The following is a 20,443-nucleotide window of genomic DNA, read 5'->3' as shown; positions in this document are numbered from 1 at the left end:
GTATTGACGGGGTGTTCAATGTATTGTACTTGTTTGTTAAATTTTGATGAATCTTTTAGATTTTGGAGTAACGACGGAATGCTGTTGCTGATATAGTTTCGTAGGTATAAAGTATCGAAGTGTTAAAGTGTCATAATTTTTACAAACTTTTATTTAACTCACTTCCTCTGTCGTCAGTCGTCTTCAGTCTGTCTGTCTAGATCGAAACGCCCATGTGAAATTGCAGGCACTTCTAACTGACAGAGACGGCTCGTAGTTGGTACGTTGGTCAAGACATGAAGACAATGCATCGTAACATTTAATTTGACTTAATTGGTCGCTTAATTACTTTTTATGAATTATTCGGCTGTTTTGTAGTTGAAGATCTAGTGGTCTCTGATTGGTAATAGAGAAATGAGAATGCAGGTGATGAAGTATCGTAGCTCTGGAGTTCGGGATGATTGATTCTTGTGGTATTAAGGTATCGAATTATATTGACTGTTAAAGTGTAGTAGTAGGTCCAGTGAAATCGTTGTTGATTTGGAGTGTCATTTGTAGAGCTTGGTTAAGTTAAGCGAATTGGTGTCATAGTTCTGGAGCATCGAGTCTAGTTATGTTTAGGTATCGAAGTTTGATATAATGTGTTGTGAATGTAGTAGAGTATATCGAGTAGTCGAGTTTATCGTAAGTTAGATGATTTCAATTCCGTACGGAACACATGAGAAAGGTAGGCGTTCTCTTGTAGAAAAATCTTTAGTTTTTTTAGGAATCTATATTACCACTCTTAAAGTATTAATATATAATATTAAATAGGATAGAATCTATATATATAATTCTCTTCTTGGAGACGCTAGAAAACAAGCCGTAAGCGCGCTCCCTACCACCCCCACCCCTACGTGGCCTGGTGAGCTTTAGTTTACGTTAAATGTTTACAATCATAGAGCCGGATTTGGTGACGGCTACTAGGGGCAGATGATTTAGTTTGAAACGATTCTAAACTTAAGGGAGGTAACTAAGAGGATGCTGCTTTCACGGGAGGGGGTGTAGGGTAGGGGTTGGGGGAAAGGAGGGTGGGTGGGGTAGTATTGTTCTTAACGACCTACTGATAAAGTTTTAAAACAAATATTTTCAGTGGCAGCATTGGTACTGTCGAATTCACAAATTATGAATTACCGAAAAGTAGAAAATAAAACAACTAAATAGCGGCGTATGATACGCCGCGGGTCAGCTCGTTTATAACTAACTGTTAACTTTGTTTTTTCAAATATTTTTTTTTATTCAATCAATAATTCTAGCAATGTCTAAAACAGTTACCCGTGTTTGATCTTTCGAAAGATGTCCCTGTTTTTTTTTTTTTTTTTTTTTTTTTTGTCCCTTTCGTTTATTTTTTTTTTTTATTTTTTTTTTTTATTTTTATTTTTCTTTTCTTTTTTATTTTTTTTTTTGTCGCCTCAGACATGTAATTTATAGCGTCAGTTGTGTGTTCGCTTTAGTATTACAGTTTTCATCACCGGCTTGTGAGGACTGATACAGATTTACAATAGTAACATTTCTTTCCCACTTGTAGCCTACTTTCATTCATTAAGATGGTTTACTTGTACATAGATCTAATACAAAACGTCTAAATTTAAAGAAATACTAAAAATTAAAAAAAACCTTTTTTAATTTATTAGTTTTTCTTGTCCCTTTTGTTTATGGGATCCAAAATTTTAGATTAGTCATGATGGTATTACCATAAATGTAAGGTAATGTCATCAATATTGTATAGAAGTATGTTATAATAAAGTTACAGGTTTTTTAGGTTTTTTAGAATTTTAAACAAAACCTACAGTTAAGTATTTAATAAGTAAAATATATTGTTTTTACAAGGTTACATAGCTAATATAAAAGATTTGTTATAATTATTACGTAAAGAAATTTAAAGCTTTTAATTGTGTTTTTCAAGCATTTCTTAGTTACACTTGGTTAATTTAGCCATTCTTGTGAAAGTTCTTTCCCTTGAATAAAATTTTGGTATTTGGATTTTCAAATGGGACATAATTCGTTGCTTAACTACATTCATTTCAAATTCCTGCACCTTAGGTTGACCGCTTACGTATAAATACACCTTTAAGTTATTATTTGCTATTGTAACAATTATATAGCGCAGAAGTTCTAAACAAAATAGTTTGGTATGTTTTTTTAGCATATCAAGCTGAAAAACAACTCCAAAATCAAACAACTGCTGCCTCGTAGTTTGTTCTTGGTTGGACCTGGCAGATAAGGCCCGATCCCTTCCAACACTAAAAATTAAGAACGAAGAAGAAAGAAGAAGAAGAAACACCTAATTAATTGTCTTTTCATATTTTTCACCCTCCCCTAAAGGATTCATACATAACAATTTTAGGCTGGAATTTATAACATTTATAACCTTTTATTTTTCAAAAACTAAATAATCGTTACATAATCACACAATATAGACATTTTACAATTATAACCAAAGACAGCCAAGCTTAAAACAGGTAAGTTCCGTTTTGGAACTCGCCTTGTGAGGACTGCAGAGAGCACAACACTACAAGAACTTTTTTTTCATTGGTTTTTTCCAGACTTTTCCACCCCGGAAGGTAGGGGAGAGCACTAAAAATTTTCTAAGGGGAGGGGGGGGGGGCGGGGGGCTATGTCGTAAAGTACAAAGTAGACTCGTGGACTTAGCAACACTTTCAATAAAATGTGATTACGCTTGTAACCTGGAATTGAAGAAATTAGTACAAACTTTTGCGATGAAGGAGGCAAGTAAAATGTTATTTTGATGTCTACTTATAACGCTTATGCAATTGATGATAAATTAATATGTCACTTTTAATTAATTGTTTTCTTATACGTATGTTTTAGTAATTAATTTTTGTGAAAGGAGGCGTTTTTATAGGTTTTGCCTAGGGCGCTAAATAACCTGGCGCCGGCACTGGCACCATGTGAAAATAGGTAACACAACCGAATTCAAGGAAAATAATACACATAAACAGTTGATTTGGAGAACCAAAGCTAGTGTATGCCTATATAGAGAAATATATGTGAGATCCTAATTTAACCTTCGACACAGACTAAAACAATACCTGAGATTTTTCAGGGCATGTACCATTTCAAAAGAGTCAACTGAGAGATTTTCAAATCCATTCTGGTTAATTTGTTGATTTTTTTTCCCCTAAAGTTAACCATGTACATGATCTAGAGGCGTATGTGTAATTCTTTATTTTAGACATCTTTGCATTACAGTTTGTTTGTTGTTTTTTTTTTGTTTTTTTTTTTGTTTTTTCGTGGATAAACCGATACTTCATTGTCCTGATTGAAACTGTCGTACAACACCACATCCATGACTTCCGGGGAAAACCTTTTATTTGCGATGGGAATACTAGGTCGGGAGCTGTCAATTCAAGCTAAATTATTTGGAAACTTTGCTGTTTCTATAAATAGACGTCTGGAAATTTCCGATATTCAGATGAGGGGATGGGAAATTCACTGCGTGTCCTAGTCAAGAACGTGCCTTTGTCTTGATTGGTCTGTTTTCTCAGGGGGGCGGCGGCTACATCGCCACTTCCGGGCGGGAACGGCCGCAGATAAAAAGAATGTGAAGGTCACTCGCAATTTATGTCACGTGATACTGTAGCCATCAAACAGCTATGTGGTTGTTGGTAGCGACATTGTGTAGTGCTACAGGTAGCAGGAATTTAAAAAGGCTGCTCAATTATTTTTAAAAAAAATAGAGGTGTTATATATTTACATTATATGTAATCTACTCATTCTCGTTTTCACTTCGATACCCATTTCACCTCCCATCCTTATCTTCAGTGTTTCTTCCGGGGGGGGGGGGGGCACACACTGGTAAAAGTAAATGTTATATATATATATATATATATATATATATATATATATATATATATATATATTTCTCCCCACCCCCCACCCCTCCAATTTTTCACCCAATCCCCCCCCCCCCCCACCCCCAACAAAGAACAAACACAACATTCTCATCCATAGAACAATCATAAATCCTTTTTATTTTATCTCTTTGGCAAACGTCTTAGACATAACTTCAGGTTAGCATTGTTTATTTACATCAATCTCAACATCATGCTCGTATGTTAGCAATGTTTTATATTACCGTTTTACAAATAATACTGTTATTTTTTTCTCTTTTCTTTTTATGCTTCTTAAACTTCTGTTGTTTTATTTTACTTATTCTTTTTGTTAAATAAGTAGAATCCATCGGCTATTTTCCGTTCACTCTCTGTATAAGCATTACTTCTATGTCAGCAATGTTTTATATTACCGTTTTACAAATAATACCGTTATTTTTTTCTCTTTTCTTTTTATACTTTTTAAACTTCTGTTGTGTTATTTTACTTATTCTTTTTGTTAAATAAATAGAATCCATCGGCTATTTTCCGTTCACTCTCTGTATAAGCATTACTTCTATGTCAGCAATGTTTTATATTACCGTTTTACAAATAATACCGTTATTTTTTTCTCTTTTCTTTTTATACTTTTTAAACTTCTGTTGTTTTATTTTACTTATTCTTTTTGTTAAATAAATAGAATCCATCGGATATGTTACGTTCACTCTATGCACAAGCATTACTTCCCCTTATGTTTTCTACAACGAAAAAAAAATATTGCACAATGTTAACTTTTCGCGTATCAAATACGGACGTTCACGTTTATATGACCCTGGTATCATTCACCTCATTAAACCAGATTTTAACCAGATAATTGGCCTGCACGTTTTAATTAACCACCTACCTGGTGGAACCCGATCCTGCAACTGTCTGACTTTTGGCAGGTACAGCTGGTGGTTTGTCAGGGGCTTTATCACAACTGCCACGGCTAAATGGCTATCTTTACCAGGGTTACACCAGCCACGGTTACACCAGCCACGGCTACACCAGCCACGGTTACACCAGCCACGGCTACACCAGCCACGGTTACACCAGCCACGGTTACACCAGCCACGGTTACACCAGCCACGGTTACACCAGCCACGGTTACACCAGCCACGGTTACACCAGCCACGGTTACACCAGCCACGGTTACACCAGCCACGGCTACACCAGCCACGGTTACACCAGCCACGGTTACACCAGCCACGGTTACACCAGCCACGGCTACACCAGCCACGGTTACACCAGCCACGGTTACACCAGCCACGGCTACACCAGCCACAATTACACCAGCCACGGTTACACCAGCCACGGCTACACCAGCCACGGTTACACCAGCCACGGTTACACCAGCCACGGTTACACCAGCCACGGTTACACCAGCCACGGCTACACCAGCCACGGCTATACCAGCCACGGTTACACCAGCCACGGTTACACCAGCCACGGCTACACCAGCCACGGTTACACCAGCCACGGCTACACCAGCCACGGTTACACCAGCCACGGTTACACCAGCCACGGTTACACCAGCCACGGTTACACCAGCCACGGCTACACCAGCCACGGTTACACCAGCCACGGTTACACCAGCCACGGTTACACCAGCCACGGTTACACCAGCCACGGTTACACCAGCCACAATTACACCAGCCACGGTTACACCAGCCACGGCTACACCAGCCACGGTTACACCAGCCACGGTTACACCAGCCACGGTTACACCAGCCACGGCTACACCAGCCACGGCTACACCAGCCACGGCTATACCAGCCACGGTTACACCAGCCACGGTTACACCAGCCACGGCTACACCAGCCACGGTTACACCAGCCACGGTTACACCAGCCACGGTTACACCAGCCACGGTTACACCAGCCACGGTTACACCAGCCACGGTTACACCAGCCACGGCTACACCAGCCACGGTTACACCAGCCACGGTTACACCAGCCACGGTTACACCAGCCACGGCTACACCAGCCACGGTTACACCAGCCACGGTTACACCAGCCACGGCTACACCAGCCACGGTTACACCAGCCACGGCTACACCAGCCACGGTTACACCAGCCACGGTTACACCAGCCACGGTTACACCAGCCACGGTTACACCAGCCACGGCTACACTAGCCACGGCTACACCAGCCACGGTTACACCAGCCACGGCTACACCAGCCACGGTTACACCAGCCACGGTTACACCAGCCACGGTTACACCAGCCACGGTTACACCAGCCACGGTTACACCAGCCACGGCTACACCAGCCACGGCTACACCAGCCACGGTTACACCAGCCACGGTTACACCAGCCACGGTTACATCAGCCACGGTTACACCAGCCACGGCTACACCAGCCACGGTTACACCAGCCACGGTTACACCAGCCACGGCTACACCAGCCACAATTACACCAGCCACGGTTACACCAGCCACGGCTACACCAGCCACGGTTACACCAGCCACGGTTACACCAGCCACGGTTACACCAGCCACGGCTACACAAGCCACGGCTACACCAGCCACGGCTACACCAGCCACGGTTACACCAGCCACGGTTACACCAGCCACGGCTACACCAGCCACGGCTACACCAGCCACGGTTACACCAGCCACGGTTACACCAGCCACGGTTACACCAGCCACGGTTACACCAGCCACGGTTACACCAGCCACGGTTACACCAGCCACGGTTACACCAGCCACGGTTACACCAGCCACGGTTACACCAGCCACGGTTACACCAGCCACGGTTACACCAGCCACGGCTACACCAGCCACGGTTACACCAGCCACGGTTACACCAGCCACGGTTACACCAGCCACGGCTACACCAGCCACGGTTACACCAGCCACGGTTACACCAGCCACGGCTACACCAGCCACGGTTACACCAGCCACGGCTAAATTGCTATCTTAGCCACGGCTACACCAGCCACGGCTACACCAGCCACGGCTACACCAGCCACGGCTAAATTGCTATCTTAGCCACGGCTACACCAGCCACGGCTACACCAGCCACGGCTAAATTGCTATCTTAGCCACGGCTACACCAGCCACGGTTACACCAGCCACGGTTACACCAGCCACGGTTACACCAGCCACGGCTAAATTGCTATCTTAGCCACGGTTACACCAGCCACGGTTACACCAGCCACGGTTACACCAGCCACGGTTACACCAGCCACGGCTAAATTGCTATCTTAGCCACGGTTACACCAGCCACGGTTACACCAGCCACGGTTACACCAGCCACGGCTACACCAGCCACGGCTAAATTGCTATCTTAGCCACGGCTACACCAGCCACGGTTACACCAGCCACGGTTACACCAGCCACGGTTACACCAGCCACGGTTACACCAGCCACGGCTAAATTGCTATCTTAGCCACGGCTACACCAGCCACGGTTACACCAGCCACGGTTACACCAGCCACGGTTACACCAGCCACGGTTACACCAGCCACGGTTACACCAGCCACGGTTACACCAGCCACGGTTACACCAGCCAAGGCTAAATGGCTATCTTAGCCACAGCTACATGGCTATCAGCCTAGTCTAAACAGCTATTTTAGCTATGGCTACACAAGTCTTAGCTACTCTAATTACGCCCCCCCCCCCCCCGGAAATTTTAGTCCGCACCCCCCACCCCCCAAAAAAATATTTCAAGTGCTCCCCCAACCTATCTCGGAGAAAAAAAATTCTAGAAGAAGATGAGGATGGAAGGTGAAACGGGTACCGTAGGGAAAACTAGAATGAGTAGATTACATTATTATAACGCTTTATATAACTCCTCTACGATATTGGTAAATCGTCCAGTTTGAGAACCTACAATTAACCTGAATCGTCCGCTTTGAGAACCATAAGGAATCGCAGACAACAGAACGTTTAATCTTAACAAAGAACAGCAACAACTATATACTCGAGAACACTCTCTCCCAGACGACTTGCAGAATTCCCGCTTAAAGTCCTGTCCGTCTGAAGAGCTCTTGTTGGACAATTACAGGTGGAACTTAGTCAGACACCTAGAACACCAAGGTGTTATAGATCACAAACCCATACACCCCACCCTCAATTTTCTATAACCCTCCAACACACACCTGTAAAAATAAGTATGTTTAGTCCTATGCTTTAGGGGAAACCCGCTCTAATAATAAATACTTATGAAATCAAAGCATTGATAACCATAAAAAAAACGGCTATAAAAATTCGCTATTTATTTGCCGTCTTTTCGTTTTATTTCTGCTGCGATATCTTTGTTCTTTCTGATCTCCATTCTGATGTCTACGTTTTTAGAGATTGGATTTTTTTTTCTCGAAAGCTGTTATCGAAATTAGTTTTAAATTGATGTAGGCCTACCAGTTGTTCGTGTGAACTAGATTGTGGAGAACGGGAATGCGCGAACTCGGGTTTTCTTTTTATTGCAAGGGGAGGAATTCGAAGGATGGTGTGTGTACGGATTGTCGGACTTTGATGCGCCTTCTTTTATAGATTCATCCCCCCTTTGACGTAGTGACGTATTGTAAACTGTGTAGGTTAATATTGCCGTATCATAATAAATCAAAATGAACATGTTAAGAAAGATCAGACTACAGTGGAACGATGAGTAAATGATAAAATATACCCCCGCTATAGACTCGTCCAGGCCGTTTTGTCAGAGGCTTTTTGTCATTGGCCGTTTGTTAAGGCCGTTTTAAAGAGGTATATTTCATTATTTAACAGCTCAAAGCGTTTTATCAGTTGTGGTGGCGTTTAGGGGTTAGCCATACTAAACTACTCTAGATCTTAAAATTAAATCGACTTCGGGTGAATGCATTGTGTTTTATGTTGTTTTGGTGTAGACTATGGCATGATTCTCTAAGTGCTATAAGACTTCAAGGCTCAATGGCGATACCTAGCAGATCGACCCGGGTGGAAAACGTGGAATAAACTTCACGCATTTATTCCATGCATCTCATTGTTTTAACTTCATAAACAAAAACCGGATCGGCGTTGTTGGGTCGGTAAAGCTCATTTGTACTAAAGCGGAAAGTTCCGTGTTCGAACCCTTGTCCAGAAAGCAGGCTCAGATACGAGTCAACGGCCTAAATGGTGGCACGTAATATTTAACTGAGTTGGAGAAAATCACGTCCAACATACAATTAAGAATAAAGAAGACAAATAAAATCAACAAAATCAGCCCTCATAACCGCGTTGGCATGTCTGGCAATGCTTCAAAATCTGGCATACGCAACAGGAAATAGTGTCAGGCACTTTATCAACTGCTAATGACATTAATGTCATCAACTACTCATGACATTAATGTCATATTTCCCCCACAATCAGGCTAACACCCCCGACACCACATCATTCCTCTGAGGATCGAACTAAAGACTTTTCGTTCGCGCTGGACCACAACTTTAAACGAAAGTTAGTTTCCGAAAAGTTGAAAACTAAAACACTTACGGTAGAAAAAAAGTTGAATCTCCATTCCAAAAAAAAAGAGGATCAAATAATGTATTTCTGTCTACTCAAAGTCGTCAAGCTGTCTTTCAGAGTATTGCTAAAGCATTTATTCTCGAAAGCTGAGAAATTTTCCCCCTCGATAAGCGATCATGTAATTTCTTTGTGTTTTTCTACTCAGCGACTTTACAGAAAAAAAAAAAAAGTCACCGCAGCCGATAGAACAACCCTGCAATAGACGCAGCCAATTATTTCAGGAATGCAAACACAAATTAAAAAAAAAAATCCCCTCCTTATGAAAACGCATGTATGAGAGACACAAACAAGCTGACCGATCTGCCTATGGGTAAACCCGTTGTTTGACTTGAGGTAAAACTATTGTTTGAGTTGTTGACACGGCCATTGTGTAATTAAGTTTGTCTGCATTTTGGGAAAACCCGATTTCAGAGCAGTCACGGGGTAAGGTGTGTGCAGAATTTTTTTTTCTTCGTCGTATAAAAAAATTTCAGGTTTCGAACTCAATATTCTATATAAAAAACATCTTGACAAGACGTCTAGATCTATTTCGAATCAGAATTTTTAAAAAAAATTTTTTATTGTTTTTATTTTTTTTAATTTTGTTAAAATTCAAAAGTATGGCTTAAAATAAAAACTTATTTCAGAACCCTGACGTTTTAGAATTATCATTTTTATATAACATTCTATCTTGGGATTACAGATAACTTTAATGTGGTTATTTGTAATGTCGTTTTGTTCGTGTTGATTCATAAGTATCAACAAGTCAATTTTATAATTTGTTTATCCGTTGACATAAACAACTCATCTAGTATGGCGGGGCGAGAGAATGCTTGGCAAATCAATGACAGAATATAGGTTGACAACATGTCTTTAACTCAACTGTATCTGTGAATGTATGTTGATAGTATTTCCTTAACTGAAATAAATCTGTGAAATTTCCTTAATTCAACTGTATCTGTGAATTCATGTTGAGAGTATTTCTTTAGCTCAACTGTATCTGTGAATTTATGTTGAGAGTATTTCCTTAACTCAACTGTATGTGTGAATGTATGTTGGCAATATTTCTGTAACACACAGTCGCCTTGAACTTGTGTATTCTAAACGAGGGTTGGAATCAGGTAGTTTTTTGCATTATCAACTGGCAGGGAATAAGTTATAGTGAGCTTGTTTCAGCGTGTGAACATATGAACAGTTTCTTAGATACAGTGAAATACTTTTCAGTACAACAACATAAACTATAGGAGTGTTCGTTAGATCTCAGTGACTAGTTCCAGAATACAACAGGAACCGAAAGATCTTTGTCTTGGGCACAATTTCACACAGTATACATAATTTTTATGACAATGATTGGCACATGAGATTTAGAACAAAGAAAAAATTAAGGTAAAGAAGTAAAGAAATGGGTGTCGAGGACAACATTGACGGCTGTAGCATTACACGACAAGACAGGGCGGACGGTACAGGGTGTCACCCCTAAAGGGAGAAAACAAATGTCCTTCGGAATGGAAAAATATTCTTTGTCAGATTAATCTTCTACACGATTAAAGGTGTAAATATCTTTGAGCACGGGATGACATCATGCATTGATGATTCCAGATTGCTTGTAGTTATTGTGTCATATATAGTCATTTAAGGAGGGGAGGGGGAAGGATTGCGGTGGCGTTACAAAGTGGGGCGAGGGGTGCGGTGACACCATTTAGGGGGTGACACCACCACAAAAATCGTAAACTTTACTGTCAAAACAATGTTTTGCCAAGTTAAGGTAACAAAAATAGTAGGGGGAGAGGGGTGACACCAAACCGAAAGTGCTAAATTTTTGAAAGGGGGCGGAATGACAAATTTAGTTACCGCACCGGGTGACACCCCACCTAGTGACGCCGTTGGTGATTTTAGGCACTGAATTACAAGAGATATGTGCTGCTGACAATATTTTATATGTGACAGGATGTCTTGTCAAGACAACAACTTCATGATACAACTAAACCTGTCTTATAGCTTGCACTCTATGTGTGTATGTGCATATATAAGTATCTGTATGCCTCTATGTATATATGTGCATCAAAGGAGTAGCGAGAGGGGGGAGCGGGGGGTACATATGTCCACGGGCGCCGACCTTAGCGAGCGCCAAAATGGGTTGAAAAAAAATTAAAAGCTCATTTTAGCTGCAGTTTTGCATTATGAATATTAAAAAAATATATGGAGGTAGGGGCGCCAAATTCAAAGTTTGAAGTTTGTCCCCGTGGGGTGGGGGGGGGGGCAAATTGAAAGTTTGTCCCCGGGCGCCGGGAAGGGTCGCATGCATGCGTGTGCATGCATGTGTGTATACGTAAGCGTGTATGTCTGTATGCGATTTTATGTGTATGTGTGTGCGTGGGTGTGTGTATGTACACATGTGCGTGTATGTTTGTGTGTATGTGTCTCTCTCTCTATGTGTGTGTGTATGTGTGTTATCATGCCGGCTGTACGTCTTTTACCTTAAGCAAACTAACTCGTGGTTCAAGTCCCCCAAGGGCCGCCATATTACCAGATTTTAACCCATGTTTTCAAAATATACGTGTGAACAACGGCAGTTGTATTGAAGCCATTTTTTTGTATTGGGTTGAGAGGGATCCAGTTTCAAGACATGTCGCATAAATGACAAGGGAAATAATATATGGCTGGGTGCAGGCGAGTTTTCTGTGTCGTGAGATTGAGAGTTCTCTCCCTGTATTCGTCGCTAAAACCTTAACGTTAAACTAACAAAAGATTTTTTTTTTAAATAAATGGATTTCTACTCAAGCTAGTGTTCAGCAAATCTTGCTTAGTTATAAATAGATTACACACCACAGCCCGATATTTTAAAAGTGATCATTTGACGAGTATAACTTTTTACATTGGAATTATCTGACTTAATATGTTTATTTATGGGTAATGTTGAGTCAAATAAATGCATATGTCGAAGTTAGACTTTTATATAAGCAGTACTTGACTTGGTCCGCTAGCGTTCTAGCGTTGGCGGGGTTATACAAATATCAATATATATATATATATATATATATATATATATATATATATATATATATATATATATATATATATATATATATATATATATATATATATATATATATATATATATAAACGTGTGTGTGTGTGTGTTTGTGTGTATGTATATATATATGAATATGTATAGGTATATGTATATATATATATATATATATATATATATATATATATATATATATATATATATATATATATATATATATATATATATATATATATATATATATATATATATATATATATATATATATATATATGTATGTATATATATATATATATATATATATATATATATATATATATATATATATATATATATATATATATATATATAATATGGACGTAAAGGAAGAAAGGATAACCTACCAGTCCATTACAGTTACTGATTGCAGCATCGAACCCATCATGCCCTATACTGGCCCCCGTGTAGTGACAATCCCAGATCTGCTCCTGGCTCTTGGTTCTCGAAGACTTCCCGAGGAACTCCACGGCGAAGTCCTTGCTGAGCAGCTGGTTGTTGAGGGTGAGGTTCAGGTGGAACTCACGCCCGTTGGCCGACAGCTTGTAGAACACGTGACTCCGCCCAATCTCCCCGCGCTCGTCGAGAAATATTTTGGACTTTTTGGATTTTTTGCCGGAGGGGCGTTTGGCCGAGCGCTTGCCGCGGGAGTGGGCCTCGGCCGTGTGACGTAGTACGCTGGAGTGTCGGACGTCGTAGCTGAGGAAGTTGCCTCTGTGGTCGACAAGCTGAGGTATTGTGGTCTCAAAATGGTTCAGTTGCTCCAGTATATCGTCTGGGGAAAAGTAAACAGGACTATATATATATATATATATATATATATATATATATATATATATATATATATATATATATATATATATATATATATATATATATATATATATATATATTCTAAATAGAATTATATCCTGCATTTGTTTTGTGTTGTGTCTAAAGTCTGTGGATGTGTAGACTCTCTAAGTCTAAAGTCACATGCTGTGTAGATTGTCAAAGTTTGGTGTCAAAGTATGTGAGGACCCAACGTGTACTGATCTAAATGTGTCCTATGTCAAGGGATGTTTTACTCTCAGTCTAATTTCACAGTATGTCTAGATCCTGTATCCATTGGTCTTAAGTTGGGCTAGTTTTTATTCATCCACCTGTCTTAGGGTGCCCGGGACTTTATTCATCCACCTGTCTTAGGGTGCCCGGGACTTTATTCATCCACCTGTCTTAGGGTGCCCGGGACTTTATTCATCCACCTGTCTTAGGGTGCCCGGGACTTTATTCATCCACCTGTCTTAGGGTGCCCGGGACTTTATTCATCCACCTGTCTTAGGGTGCCCGGGACTTTATTCATCCACCTGTCTTAGGGTGCCCGGGACTTTATTCATCCACCTGTCTTATGGTGCCCTAGACTTTATTCATCCACCTGTCTTATGGTGCCCTAGACTTTATCCATCCACCTGTTCTAAAGTGCCCTAAATTGTATTCATCCACCTGTCTTATGGTGCCCTAGACTTTATTCATCCACCTGTTCTAAAGTGCCCTAGACTTTATTCATCCACCTGTTCTAAGGTGGCCTAGACTTTATTCATCCACCTGTTCTAAAGTGCCCTAGACTTTATTCATCCACCTGTTCTAAAGTGCCCTAGACTTTATTCATCCACCTGTTCTAAAGTGCCCTAGACTTTATTCATCCACCTGTTCTAAGGTGGCCTAGACTTTATTCATCCACCTGTTCTAAAGTGCCCTAGACTTTATTCATCCACCTATTCTAAAGTGCCCTAGACTTTATTCATCCACCTGTCTTAGGATGCCCTAGATTGTATTCATCCACCTGTTATAAAGTTCCCTAGACTTTATTCATCCACCTGTTCTAAAGTGCCCTAGACTTTATCCATCCACCTGTTCTAAAGTGCCCTAGACTGTATTCATCTACCTGTTCTAAAGTACCCTAGACTTTATTCATCCACCTGTTCTAAGGTGCCCCAAACTCTCCTCTCCTGATGACTTATCTGAGAATCTCCGGCACCGACAGGTATGTCTAGTTGTGCGAGAAACACCAACAGCTGCCCCACCTGCAGGCACTAGGGTCAAGTCTGGCATCTTCTCGCTTGTCTGTTTGTTCTAAGTAATTCAACATTAGCGGCTACATTTGGATTCGGACATTCAGTTGTTTTATTAAGGTTAAACCACCATAACCCTGCAACTTAGCAGAACGACTGTGTTTAGATTGTTCATAATTTATTTTACTTCTTACACCTAACGGATACAATATTGTTATTTATTTAGATTTAGCATTAAGGATGTATGGTGTATTTATAACAACGTAACATAGCTGCAGAACATAGTGATTGTGAAGACATACCCTGATAGAAATGACTGAGTATTGACATGGTAACCACGTCCCATTTTGAGTATTTTACCTGCAGTTTAACCCAGTCAAAGGTCTGATGTTGTGTCTACTTATTTACGTTTGTAGCTGCTAGTTGCTCGCCCCCTATTTATAAACGAGAAAAATGGCCCGTTGAGGAAGGATACACCGGGCGCTAGGCTGATAGTGCTGTCTCTTTTCTCTAAACTAAAACCCCCCCAGCCCCCCCCCCCACACACCCCACCACCCCCCCCCCCCACACCCCCCCCCACACCACCCCCACCCCCCCCCCCCACCCCGAAAAACATGTATACCGTCCCATTCAACGAAATATAATTATATAATTTTTCCAGTGTCCGCCCCCTCCCCGAAAATTCTACCCCCACCCCCGAAAATTTCAAGTACCCCCACTACTCTCCGGGGAGGAAAAAGTCTAAATTAAAACCACCCCCCCCACTCACCCCCCTACCCCCCCCCCCCCCCACCCCACCCCCCCCCCCTCTCCGGGGAGGAAAAAGTCTGAAAGAAACACTGGTGTCGCGCTTAGCCACTACGCGAAGAATTGCATTAAAGAAATTGCGAGAAAACCACTTTTTAGATTAGACACATTAATTAGGCGGTAATTTTATTATAGAGCATCGATGAGGAAATTTCTTTTGAGTTGGGGAGGCGGGGGGGGCTCAGACGTTCTTACGCGGGGGGTGGGGCTTCGCCCCTACTCGAAGAATTCTATGCAAGAAACTCTTCACGCAAACCATTTAGATTAGACAACATTTCCTTTTTTTCAATGTTTCAATGACGTCATTACATTACTGTGTGCACTCTCTGGTTTGAGATTATGTTCTACTCTACGCTAAATGTGTCGACGTCATATTTCGTTTTTCGAATTACTGTGCAGGTTTTTAAATTCCTTGTGTTTTCTCTAGAGCGTTCTTGTCAGACAGATAGATAGATAGATAGAGAGACAGCGAAACTATTATTATAGATTATATGTCTAGCTGTAGGGCTCTGCTGGTCTACTTTCGTTTTCGCCCAGCTCTGTTATGTTTCTTGTTTAGTCTAGTGTATCATCAACACACCAATCTAGTACAAATTAATGTGGTCTATTGTTTAGACTAGTCTATCATCAAGGTGCCGATCTATTACAAATCTATTTGGTCTATTGTTTAGACTAGTCTATCACCAAGGTTCCGATCTATTACAAATCTATCTGGTCTATTGTTTAGACTAGTTTATCATCAATACACCTATATAATACAAATTACTTAGGTATATTGTTTAGAGTTTTCTATCATCAGCGCGTCGAACTTTTATCCGTACAAGTCTATTTTTATCAACTCTCATTCTATTTATTACATAATAACAATGTTAAATCTTTGAAGACAGGATATATTAGCCAGTTTACTAATTAGGTAAAAAGCGTTGAAAGACGTTGAAAACAGGAAAAAAAAACTGATTATATTTAGAACTTCAAAATGTTAACTTCGCCTCATTGCCTTCTGTTTAAAAATAAAATGGGCAGTCTACCAAACGACCACTAGGTTTAAACAAATTCTTCTCAACATTAGAAAGTGGAACGCTGAGGTATGTCTGGTAGAGCAACAGTGGAACATGCGTTGAAGAGTCCACTCTTAGCAAACTAAACGGTACTAAATACATTGGTCAGGTTTCCGCAAATTTACAACTGTTTTCTTGCTTACATGCTTGCCAGATTTATTTTTAATAAATAATAGTCAACAAAATAACGAAAGTTCATACTTTAAGTATTGAATAACTGTAATAATTTTTTCATATAAAAACAACAACCCAATCACGTTTACTGTTAGTTGTTTGTTTTAAGCGATAGGCTAGTAACCATAACAACCAGAGTAAACAACGTTGCTGTGTAGCTTTCAAGTAATATCTGTCCACATCTGAGTGATCACACAGTAAAGAGGTTTATGTATGAAACCACAGCACTGTTATATTTCCATGTTTTCATATTTTAACAATCACGCAATAAAAACATTTCCCTTCCATTGTTTGGCTTCCTGTATGAACCGTTTTCAGATATGTATAACCTATAGAAAGTTAAATGTCTACGTGTTTATACGGTGGTGGGGGGGGGGGTGCTACGTGTTTATACGGTTGGGGGGGGAGCGAGGGGCAATGTGCTCATTTACCTTTCGGTAGGCCGACAGTCTAACCGGTGGTTGTTGTTTTTTTTTTAACACGAAGACGTAAAATTATGTAACTTGTAGCCTACATATCTGAACTTTCCACATGATGACGCAAATTTTACGTAATTTGTAGCCCACATACTTCTTTAAATACGAAGACGTCAAATTATGCAACTTGTTGTCTACGTAGGCGTACCTGTCTTTCAACATGAAGAGGTAAAATTATGTAACTTCTAGTCTACATACCCGTCTTAAATATAAAGACGTCACGTAAGATTATGTAACGTGTACCCTATATACCTGTCTTAAAACTTACGTAAGTTGTAATCTACATACCTGTCTTTAAATACGAATATGTAAAATTTAAGATGTAATCTACATACCTGTCTTTAAACTTACGTAAGTTGTAATCTACATACCTGTCTTCCTCTGAAGGAATTCCCTGTCAACAAACATGTTAAGTGACCAACTCGGCATGAAGAGGACACCAAATAACACTACAGACAACATCGCGTGAACGAAGTGAAAATAAAAATCCTGAAAACTTTCTTATTATTTTTTTATCCGGAACTCACTGTCGTTTTGCTTTGATAAGACTCAGCATCTACCAAACTGTTGTATATATCATCTTGTAGCCGGGTAATATTCACTCGGCACTATAAATAAAAGATTGTATTCCATTTCGTTCCTCAACATGAAGATGTAACCTATCACAAATATAATAAGAAATCGGAAGGAAAAAAAAGTCTTTTCCAGTTTGATGTACTTGCTTTACTTATCTCCCTTACGTTACACAAAAAGGGCTTTTAAAAAAAAAATCGTTCAAGGAAATTTTTTTTCCCGATCTCGTTCGAAGTTTACATTTCGTCGACACAAGCCCCGTGAGATCACACAGACAAATATACCTACAGACCAGACGACAGACAATGAAAGTTAGACCCAGGGAGGCGGAGCAGGAGAGGGGAGGCGCGCCGGTGCTACTTGGTGGGCTCGGTTTGGCGCGAACACGTCTTTATCTGTCTGGGACGAATCGTCTGCTCACCCCCCACCACCCCTGCCCAATTTTTTTTTTACATATCAATCTGTAGAGCAGCTAGATAGGCCCAGGGCGCGACCTTTAGTGGGCTACAGACTTCACATAACTGTCTGTCTCCTCTCAACATAAATGTCTTATCAATTTTTCCCCCCCTGTATACCAATTTTCCGTATTCATGTCCGTATTCGAATCACATCCACGGTAAGGGTCTACGAGCTACCTGTAGGAAGATAGGGTGGGAGGGGGTAGGGGGGAGGGAGAACGGTGGTTATTGAGGGTCAAACAGGTACGCTTGAGATTTGTTTTAAAATTTTTACCATATAATATATATGCTAACGGTGTTGGGTTTTAGTTTGACTTATTTTTTAAGATTTAAATTTGCTATCAGTGTTATTTTTTTTAACCTAATAATTTGTTACATATTTGCTATATAAATATTTTTAACTTGCGTATCATAAGAAACCGTGTTTGTTAAGTTATGTTTAACTTGTTTCTTATTCTATTAAGTGTCTACTGTTTTATGTTTTTAAGAGCTTAACATTTTAACATTTACAATATATAACCTACAACAACACACCGTGTTAGATTTTGCTTTAGCTCAGGCTTAAGGATTAAGAAAGGCGATCTTGACCTTTGGATTGTGAGTTACCCTGATCTCTTCCATTTTCTCTCATAGCTATGAATACAATGATTATAAAATTAATAATATACTCAACAACAGAGTTTTGGGCTCAAGAAATATTAAAACAAATTTAAGCGGTAGTTGAAAATGCTAAATTATATAGGCCTATATTTCTTTTTTTTTTTTGTAAATTGTTATACAAATTGATCAGTGTATTTAATTCGCTGTGCGATAAGGTAATTTTTTTTGTATTAAGTAATGATTAGCGATGATTTCGGCAAAATGAACTTAGCTTTAAAAAAAATTAGTACCCAAAATTCCAAACATCACCTCAATACCACTTTAGCGAACACCAGCAGAAAACAAACTATTTTTTTCACACAGATTACAACTAGCTTATCGTTATGCAATGTTTTATACTGCTCTGCTGTTGTGCAACTGCTTCTCGGTGCTCACATTTTTTTATACTGCTCTGCTGTTATGCAACTGCTTGACGATACTCGCAGTTTTTATACTGCTCTGCTGTTGTGCAAATGTTGACGATACTCGCAGTTTTTATACTGCTCTGCTGTTGTGCAACTACACATTTTTTTTCTATTGCTCTTCTGTTCTAAAACTACAAATTTTTATACTGCTCTGTTCTTCTACAACTACAAATATTTATACTGTTCTGTTCTTCTACAACTACAAATATTTTTATACTGCTCTGTTCTTCTACAACTACTCTTTTTATACTGCTCTTCTGTTCTACAACTACACATTTTTTATAGTGCTCTGCTGTTCTACAACTACACATTTTTTATACTGCTCTGCTGTTCTACAACTACAAATATTTTTATCTTGCTCTTCTGTTCTTCAACTGCTAGTCGTTAAAAACGAACAGGAAACTGGGGAGGGAAAAAATGTCTTCAAGAAAGTACCTCCTCATGCTTTAGAGGTCTAACCTTTTCCCGAATTTGTCCGGGTTGATTTGAAACATCCTACGGCATGAGTGATTAAATAAAGCCCCTGTTTTATTTCTTGTGCGGGCTAGTCGGTGACGTGAAATCGCTGGGTATCGTTTAGGTACAGGCTGGTAATGATGGATTGATTTGGAGGCCGTGTACACCCCCCCCCCCGTTACACCTTCCACAGGTGGCGCTGTTGTTCGAAGCCCACGTTCTGTGGCCCACACGCCGACGACCCCCGCACACTGACGACCCCCTCACACACGTGTTTTCTTCTGGTGGGGGGGGGGGGGGGGGAAGCGCTACCCAACGTGTGAGGATCTTTGGTCCCTTTCAGATGTAGGTCGGTGTACGCACGAACCCGTCAACCCGCACGTGCGTTAATGAAAGCTGTTAATTAATTAGGAGAGTTGGTCGTCTGTTGTTCTAATGATATCACCTTCAACTTCCCAGTTAACTGACCAAAACGAAATCTATATATATGTGTGAGTGTGTACTTCGCATGTATGTGTGCATCTTCTTCTTCTTCTTCGTTCTTAATTATTAGTGTTGAAGGGGATCGAGATTTATTTGCCAGTGGGTTTGAACTCGAGACTTTGTTCGAATTTATCAACCATGAGCTTTTTTGCCGACTCGACCACGCCTCCAACAAAATTAAGCGTTACGTGTCAACTGGTTATGCGCCATTGAGGCCATTGACTCCGATTTCAGCCTGCTTTTCTTTTTGGATTTGCTTCCATAGCCTTTGTCCAACCAAGAACAAACTACAAGGCAGCAGTTGTTTAATTTTGGAGTTGTCTCTTCTAGAAGAGTGGCTGTCCCCAGCTAACGAGCCTCATCTGCCCGAGGGTTCGAACTCGAGACTTTTCGGTTTAGCAACCATGAGCTTTACCGACTCGACC

At 40.4% G+C, this 20,443-nt stretch overlaps 1 protein-coding gene across 1 annotated transcript in view; it reads right to left on the bottom strand.

Annotated features, from left to right (window-relative positions):
* Positions 1-17,479, bottom strand: part of LOC131942367 (A disintegrin and metalloproteinase with thrombospondin motifs 6) — a 55,851-nt gene extending 38,372 nt beyond the window's left edge. Inside the window, exons 1-2 of the mRNA XM_059302203.1 lie at positions 17,356-17,479; positions 12,766-13,193 (exon numbers count right to left, since the gene is read on the bottom strand). Coding sequence (XP_059158186.1) covers positions 12,766-13,193; positions 17,356-17,446 — 519 coding nt within the window. The 5' untranslated portion in view covers positions 17,447-17,479. The remainder of the gene's footprint in view (positions 1-12,765; positions 13,194-17,355) is intronic.
* Between the last annotated feature and the right edge of the window lie 2,964 nt (positions 17,480-20,443).

The sequence above is a fragment of the Physella acuta genome, unplaced genomic scaffold, assembly GCF_028476545.2.
Source record: "Physella acuta isolate Inbredline_101_S28 unplaced genomic scaffold, ASM2847654v3 ptg000403l, whole genome shotgun sequence".
Lineage (NCBI taxonomy): Eukaryota > Metazoa > Mollusca > Gastropoda > Physidae > Physella > Physella acuta.
Note: the sequence above shows the minus strand (reverse complement) of the source record. Positions and strands in the feature narration are given on the sequence as shown.